Here is a 7,973-nt window from a genome sequence, read left to right as displayed (position 1 = left end):
CCAGTGCAGGGTCTTTCCTGAAGGTTCCGTCCTTCAAGAACTGCTCCAGTGTGGGTCCTTCTCGCAAGTTCAGTCCTTCAGGAACTGCTCCAGTGTGGGTACTTCCACAGCATGAGTCCTTCCACAGGGTGAGTCCTTCAGGAACAGCTCCAGTGTGGGCCCTTCCATGGGGTCAGTCCTTCAGGAACTGTTCCAGCATGTTTCTCTCCACAGGCCCTGCCAGGACCCTGCTCCAGTGTGGCCTAACCACTGGATCACAGCCTCCTTCAGCATCCACCTGCTCCAACATGGGGCTCTTCCATGGGCTGCAGGTGGATTTGTGCTCCCCTGTGGACCTCCATGGGCTGCAGGAGGACAACCTGCTTCACCAAGGGCTGCACCACTGGCTGCAGGGGAATCTCAGCTCCAGCCCATTTGACAGCATCTCTTCCCCTTCCTTCTTCACTGACTTTTGTGTCTGCAGAGCTATTCCTCTCACATATTCTCACTCCTCTCTTCTCTGGCTGCAATTGCTTCTGCCCAATAACTTTTTTCCTTCTTAAATACCTTATCCCCAGGGTGTCACTGCCATCTCTGCTGGGCTCAGCCTTGGCCAGCGGTGGGTCCATCCTGGAGACAGCTGGCATTAGCTCTGCTGGACAAGGGGGAAACTTCTGGCAGCTTCTCACAGAAGCCACTCCTGTAGACACCCACCCCACCCCCCCGCAGCCAAAACGTGGCCACGCAAACCCAACACACATATGAACATCACAGAAGCTTAAATATGAGCAAGAATAAGTCCAGTCTAAAGTCTGCAAGTTCTTCCTCCTGCACAGGAAAAACATGCCAGCTATGGCATAGGCACTCAGCTGAACCTTTCCTGCATTCTTCTTTCCTTCTGGTTCTCTCTCTGAAGTCAAAGGAGCTTCTGATCATGACCTTATCTAATGTCAGTGAACAAGACACTTTGCTGAGGTTCTATCCATGCTACATCACTCTTCTGTACAGAGAGCCCTTTGTGGCAGCACAGAGTATTAACTTCACTCTGGCATTCACATGAACAGCAGGATTCACAAGTCACCTTGCTGAGATGTTTGTTTTGATTAGGTTGTCTCCTCAAGACCAAAATGAAACCCCAATGAAGAACATGTGAAGCAACAAGATCATCTTCACATACTTCATTTATCATAGAGTCACAGAATGGTTTGGGTTGGAAGGGACCTCAAAGATCACCTAGTTCCAACCCTATGCCATTGGCAGGGATGCCACTCACTAGTTCAGGTTGCTCCAAGCCCTGTTCAACCTGGCCTTGAACACTTTCAGGGATTCAGTTGTATGAGAAGAGAATAAGCAGGGCAACAAGTGTATAAAAGATTTGATCTCTCAAGTAATGCTTTGGGAAACTGAGCAGCATATTTTCTCTGGTTACAGAAGCTGCTCCAGACTGTTGACTTCTTTGGTAGAGTTCTTTGATCACAGAAAGCTCAAACATCTGCATTACTGACAGTGCAGCTGGGACAGATTTGTCACTGACAGACTGGTTTTTCTTCCAGTTCCTGTGATCTTATGACTAAAACTACTCCTGTAGAGACTACCAAATAGAAGCACATCTGGTATGGACAACCATGCTGGTGTTTATGAACCAATGTCATGACAAGAGCAGCACAAGTTACATTCTTTTGACAGTTCTCTATGTTGATAACAGTTTGAAGCTCTTCTTTTGTACATGTCATCATCCAGTTCTGCTAGTGTTCTTCACAAACTTGGCATTACCTTCAGTCCATTGCAAAGTGACAATCTGGGACATAGAATAAGGAGGAAATTTGTGCCCTGAAATTTGGTCTTTAAATTTTAGGAAGTCAAATACTGACACGCAGATCCAGTTTTCTGAACCTGTCCTGCATTTACATGGCTAAGCTTCAGTATTTGTACAGGAACGTGCACTCAGATAAAAATTTAGCAGTGTCTTTCTGTTCCTACTTCCATATTCATGTTTGTGGAAATTTTGTTTTAAAAAATGGTGTCTCTCCTTCCTTGTGTTTCTATACCCTTCTGTCTATAGGCACAGCATTTTCTCCCAGCTTGATTTATATACTATGCCGACGGTTGTTGATCATGGCCACAATGTGAGACAGGTCCAAACTTTTCATCATAACCTGCATGAACTCCTCGTCTTTCCTTGCTCCCTCCACAAATTCATCCAAAGAAAGTTCACCTGTGTCAGACACAAACAAAAGGCATCAGAATCCACATTTGACAGGAAAAGGAGTACAGCAATCTAACCTTAGACACCACTTACTATACAGGCACTGTTCTAAAGCACTGAGGCCTCAGAGAGTCTTAAGTTTTCTGAAACTTAACCTTCCTTTTTTCCTGTAGAAAGGAAGGGATACATAAGAAAGAACAGTAGAAGTGTGTGGCTAAGGAGTGGGATCATAGCATCCTATAAATAAGGCTGGATTATCCACCTCCTTTTTGGCCCAACCTGTCATAGTCATAATCTGTCCTATACTTGCTGGTTTTCATGGATAAAAGAAGTGATAGAGGGAGGCTATGATGGGCAGAAATATATTTTCTGTCCTAGGCCAAAAAGCCCTTGTGCAGGGAAGCAGCTCAGCAGAGTTATTCTGGAATAACAAAAGAGCCTGTTAGGAGGTCATGAGTACCTGAAGTAGCAAGGAAAGAAATACCTCTCAGGGAGGTACAGTGACTACAGTGGTGTTGATCACCTTTTGACTGAGCACCTCGTGATTGCTGTACTGCCTGCAATAGACCCAGTGAAGAAACTCTGAACTTCAACATTAAATTCCAGTTCTTCCTTTCCCTGCTGAAATACGTAGGAACAGCTGGGGCCGTTTGTTAATATTTCCCACTTCTAACTGGCATAAGCTACACAGCAACATATAAAAAGGAAACAAAACAAAACAAAACACCACCCCAGGACCCCAGTACCAAACTCATGTGAACAGAACACAGATGACACTCAGTACAGGGAACAAATCTGGACATATTGATTATGTATGATGCAAGGAGAAAAATGCCTTTTGATTAATGGAGAATGGATTACTGGCTGAGAATGCATATAAAAAGAAAATATGAAATGAAGAGGCATAAAGTTCAATCAAGAAAGGAAGACATGGATGTTTCTCTGTAGAACAGAGACTATCTGAGCTGGATGGCAAAGGCAGGAATCTTACCATCTCCATTCACATCAATCCTGTCAAAGACTCGGTTGGTGAACTCTTCTGCACTAGTTTCATGGTCACCACCATTAATAGCTCGAATAGCCTAAAATGAAAGAGCAAGAATAAGAGTGTGCCTAATGGCTCCAATGATAGTGATGATTCCATTGCAGCAGGTCAGCATAGATTCAGAATAAGACAGTCATGCCTGGCACTTTCCCTGTACAAATGAACCAGAATCAAAGGAAAACACAACACAAATCATCAGGCCTTATGGCTGGCACTTTATGGTGCAAAGGGAGGATGGTTCTGGAGCATGGAATGAGCAGCAAAACCCAGAGGATCACCCTAAGTCTGCTTAGGTACAGTTTAGGTACTACAGAAATGGCAGAATCAGGATCCAGCTGATTGATCCACTTTGGCCCAGTTGGTGACCCTGTGGCCCACCGAACCCCAGTAACACTGTCAAACGCCCTCTGCACTTGACGTTATGAAATTCCTTTGTTATGCTGTGGTCATTTATTTCTACTCTTGCTTTCCCAATTTCCATTTATATACTGCTTCCTGTGTGTCTGGCTTCTCCTGAAAGCTCATTAGAAATTAATTTTTGGCTTGAGAAAGGTAAAGCATTATCCACTACTGTTTACTACAATTCTTCTTATTTTATAACTACATAGAACACAGTTCTCTTTGTTTTCCATGCCTAATTATCTCATTTGTTTAAGGATGTCAATGAAATATGTGATTCCAGAGCCTTTATACTGATTTCTAAGACTATTCATTTTCTAATTTTGATATTTGATAATTTTCTTCATTCTTTTTCAAATGCTATTTTACTAAAATCAAGAATCACCTCAGCAACTTCCTAAGGCTGCCAAAAAAGACACTGAACTACACTTACAAAATTCAAAGGGCAATAAATTGCTTGCCACCAATTGTTGCCTATGGGACTTGTTTCTTAAGAGCTTTATTTTAACTATTGCTATCTGTTGCTTCACTGTAATGTCTGAGTATTTCTATTGCAGGCTATTACTAGGAGGCTGTATAATATTAGTCATTGATTTTGGTTTGGTCTCTTTGATACCCAGCACTAAAATGCATATCCAGATGAGAATGCATTACTAACATCTTAGTGCCTTTATTTGTGGACAGCTTAGGCTTCAAATCTTTATCGAATCAATTTCCTGACCCTTCATATTCAGAAATGTAATTTATTTGGGGTCTGTAATTTATTTGAATCTTTCCTGCATCTTGGTAATTTCCCACTGTCTACAAAATAATCTGAACTTGCAGCATAATTAATTCTGAGATATTCATAGTGATCTTAATACCAGTGGTTCCAACTCTGTCCAGAGTAGCTATTCATATACAATCCTTTCCATTCACAATCATTCTTCTTCAAGTTGTTTGCCGGTGTCAGATATGGTTTTTTTGCATTTATATTTAGGAGCTGGTTCTAAAAAACAAACTGGGAGTAATTCTCCGACTTCTCATGGGTAAAAGGACATGTGAAGGACACATTGCAGAGATGGCAACTGACAGCTGGAGTCTGAAACCTTGGAAAGTCCAATTTAGGTGCTAGGCAGCTAAAACAATTTTCTGCTTAGCTATGCTGCAACATATGCTGTGGTGGTAGAGTCTGTCAAGTCTGCTTATTGCATCATGGGATGGGGGGGAATTCTGCTCAAAGAAAGAATGATGTTAAAGATCTCACCCATGATGATCCATATGGGGAACAGAAAAGTGTTACTTGTGTGATTTTGTCTTTAAGGAAAGAGGAAAGAACACAGCCCCCTAGAGATTCACCTTAATAATGTTGAGCAGTTCATGTCGATCAATGCAGCCATTGCCATCTACATCATAGAGCTTGAAATACCACCGCAGCTTCTGCTCCATCTTCCCTCGGAGAACAAGGCTGAGGGCAGCCACATATTCCATGAAGTCAATATACCCATCCTGTGAGAAAACAAAAACCGAACTGTGACAGGAATAAACTGAGGGAGTTACAGCTCTGGAACTGTTTTACTGTTTATTGCTCCTTAGGTTCACAACTGAAAGAGAAAGGCAAACAAATGGCACACGGACTTGGACTTAGGAAAAAGCTTTAGTGCACACACACATATATTCAATTCCTCCGGCCAATAAATACCTGGATTCCTAAAGTTATGATTTATTGCATGTCTAGGCTCCTCTCTTCTCACCACCTGCAGTGGAGGAACCTACCACTCCTCATGGCCAGTGTGAACAAACCCCCCTCTGTCCACTAAAGCTGACAGGCCTGCTGGGAGAGAACACTGAGCCCTGGCTGCAAGTTTCCTCTACTAGTCTGCTCTGCCTTTATGGGAAACTATGCTATTTCACTAGGCCATAGATCTCTTCTCCATCCTCTGGGAAATAAAATGATTAGGGATGTTTTTTAAAATACATAGAATATAATTTGATCAGTGGAAAAATTGTCTGTATTTAGGTTTTCAACACTCCATTTCTTGATTCTACAAAGGAACTCAAAAAGCCCTTATTTCTTCTGTAAGGAAAAATGCCAGACAGTAAAGGTTTGTAAGCCTTAGATTTAACATTAAATTTGAAGTGTTTAAAAACAAACTACAAATAAAACACTTATCTCCATCAAAGATTCCAAATAACTACTTCAAGAAATTACAGCAAAAAAATGAAACTTTCATTTATTGAGGTACTGGAATAAAGCCAGATGCCTTTCTGGAATGGATGTAAACAAACATATGTAAAAGGAGAATGTAGTGAACTAGCAGTGCACTACTGTTTTACAGCAAGGCTCACAACATTTAAAATATTCACTCAGGGTGGGAAGAAGGGCATGACAGGCTGAGAGAGTTGGGGCTGGTCAGCCTGGAGAAGACTCCAAGGAGAACTTAGAGCCCCTTCCAGTACCTAAGGGGGGCTTAAAAGAAGGCCGGAGAGGAACTTGGGACAAGAGCATGTAGTGACAGGACAAGGGGGAAATGGCCTTAAGCAGAAGGAGTGCAAATTTAGATCAGATGTTAGGAAGGAATTCTTGGCTGGGAGGGTGGGCAGGCCCTGGCACAGGTGGCCAGAGAAGCTGTGGCTGCCCCTGGATCCCTGGAAGTGTCCAAGGCCAGGCTGGACAGGGCTTGGAGCAACCTGGGCCAGTGGAAGGTGTCCCTGCCCATGGCAGGGGTGGCACTGGGTGGTTGTTAAAGTCCCTTCCCACCCAAACCATTCCCTGGCTCTGTGACTCGGTGTCCCTCCCTGCCATGCCCAGCACACAGAACTGGCCCCTCTGTGATATCAGCTCTGGGCCGGGGGCACTGTGGGTGCTGTGGGCACAACGCTGGTGGCTGTGCCGGATGTGACCCCCGGTCCTGGCACTGCCACGTGCGCTGGCACCGATGGCTTGGCTGTGGCTCCTGGTCCTGCTGGCCCTGGCCAGGCCCGTGGGTGGCACTGGGGACACATGCAGGTCAGTGGCCCCATTTAGGGGTTCCACGGAGGGGCCCTGTTTGTTCCCCACAGCCACACCCCAGTGTCCTGGTCCCCATGGAGAAGCCTGTCCCTGGTCAGCACCCACGTGCTGGCACAGCTCATCTGCAGGGCTCCAGTAGATCCGGGGGGACAGATGTGCCCTCGGGGGTCATGGCCCTGCTGCCCCTCAGCACCAAGCAGGGAGGTATAACGAGCAGGGCAGTGATGGCTTTGTGCTTTCAGAACGACCTGCGGGCTCCAGCCCATGGCTTCCGACCACAACTCGATGGCTTCTGCCAACGGCATGTCCCGCGTCGTGGGTGGCACCGGTGTCCAGCCGGGGGCCTGGCCTGGCATCGTCAGCATCCAGGCCACCTGGAAGAATGGCACGTGGCACATGTGCTCGGGTGTCCTCCTCAGCTTCCAGTGGGTCCTCACGGTCGCCCACTGCTTCATCAGGGCCGGGTAAGGAGGGGCAGGGACAGGGATGTCCCCACAGCTCGGGCAGGTGCCCAGGTCACAGCACCACGTGCTGCTCCCGTCCGGCTCTTTCCTCTCTGCTTCCCTCTCTCCCTTGGGAAGCAGAAGGCTGGGAAGCTGCCACAGTCCGTGGCTCTGCTCCCTCTCACCCCTCTCTCCATCTGTCCCTGCTCCCTCTCACCGCTCTCTCCATGTGTCCCTCAGGGATGTCTACCGGTGGGACGTGGTGATCGGGGCCACGGATCTGACTCAGCCGGGCCCCGAGGCCAAGGTGAGGCACATCCAGAGGATCCTGGTGCACCAGCACTACGTGGTTGCCACGGCAAGGAACGACATTGCCCTGCTGGAGCTGGACCGGCCCGTGGAGTGCAGTGACTACATCCAGCTGGGCTGTGTGCCCGACACCTCGGTGAGGGTCTCTGAGCTGAAATCCTGCTACATCGCGGGATGGAGTTTCGCCACACCAGGAGGTGAGGCCCTACAAGGACATGTACCCTGAGGCTGTGATGGGCACCCCATGGACATGGGCTGGGCACCCCAGGGACATGGGCTGGGCACCCTGGGGACATTGGCTGGGCACCCCAGGGACATGGGCTGGGCACAGCCACAGTCCAGCTGTGGCTGCAGGACATCAGCAGGGCCAGGTCTCGGAGCAGCCTGGGCTGGGGGAAGGGGTCCCTGCCCAGAGTAGGGGGTGGCACTGGATGAGCTTTAAGGAACCTTCTGCCCAAACCATTCTGTGACTCTGTGAAGGCACTCCCAGCCAGGGGAGGGGACTGGCACTCAGCTGATGGGGGCTCATTCCCCTCTTTTCCTACAACTCCTGGTCCAGATGTGGTGCTGCAGGAGGCCAAGGTCCACCTCATGGACACA

General features: G+C 47.2%; 2 protein-coding genes across 2 annotated transcripts in view; one reads left to right on the top strand and one right to left on the bottom strand.

Moving 5' to 3' along the window:
* Positions 1 to 459: 459 nt before the first annotated feature.
* The window catches only part of LOC108509468 (guanylyl cyclase-activating protein 1-like), a 10,999-nt gene continuing 3,485 nt past the window's right edge, over positions 460 to 7,973 (bottom strand). Inside the window, exons 2-4 of the mRNA XM_017838910.1 lie at positions 4,968 to 5,117; positions 3,177 to 3,267; positions 460 to 2,194 (exon numbers count right to left, since the gene is read on the bottom strand). Of these exons, the coding sequence (XP_017694399.1) occupies positions 2,067 to 2,194; positions 3,177 to 3,267; positions 4,968 to 5,117 (369 nt within the window). The 3' untranslated portion in view covers positions 460 to 2,066. The remainder of the gene's footprint in view (positions 2,195 to 3,176; positions 3,268 to 4,967; positions 5,118 to 7,973) is intronic.
* Positions 6,458 to 7,614, top strand: LOC108509467 (acrosin-like). The gene is made up of 3 exons (XM_017838909.1): positions 6,458 to 6,618; positions 6,864 to 7,085; positions 7,305 to 7,614. The coding sequence occupies exons 1-3, from the start codon at positions 6,548 to 6,550 to the stop codon at positions 7,597 to 7,599; spliced, it is 588 nt and encodes a 195-aa protein (XP_017694398.1). The 5' UTR covers positions 6,458 to 6,547; the 3' UTR covers positions 7,600 to 7,614.

The sequence above is a fragment of the Lepidothrix coronata genome, unplaced genomic scaffold (assembly GCF_001604755.1).
Source record: "Lepidothrix coronata isolate B3197 unplaced genomic scaffold, Lepidothrix_coronata-1.0 Scaffold368, whole genome shotgun sequence".
Lineage (NCBI taxonomy): Eukaryota > Metazoa > Chordata > Aves > Passeriformes > Pipridae > Lepidothrix > Lepidothrix coronata.
The sequence above is the reverse complement of the archived record's forward strand: the minus strand, read 5'-3'. Positions and strand labels throughout refer to the sequence as shown.

What these genes read in the sequence shown, in the direction of transcription:
- LOC108509467 (XM_017838909.1), top strand. Translation starts at nt 6,548, where the DNA reads ATGGCTTGGCTGTGGCTCCTGGTCCTGCTGGCCCTGGCCAGGCCCGTG. An exon ending in GGCACTGGGGACACATGCAG is followed by an intron (nt 6,619 to 6,863) that starts GTCAGTGGCCCC and finishes TTGTGCTTTCAG; the next exon opens with AACGACCTGCGGGCTCCAGC. An exon ending in CACTGCTTCATCAGGGCCGG is followed by an intron (nt 7,086 to 7,304) that starts GTAAGGAGGGGC and finishes TGTGTCCCTCAG; the next exon opens with GGATGTCTACCGGTGGGACG.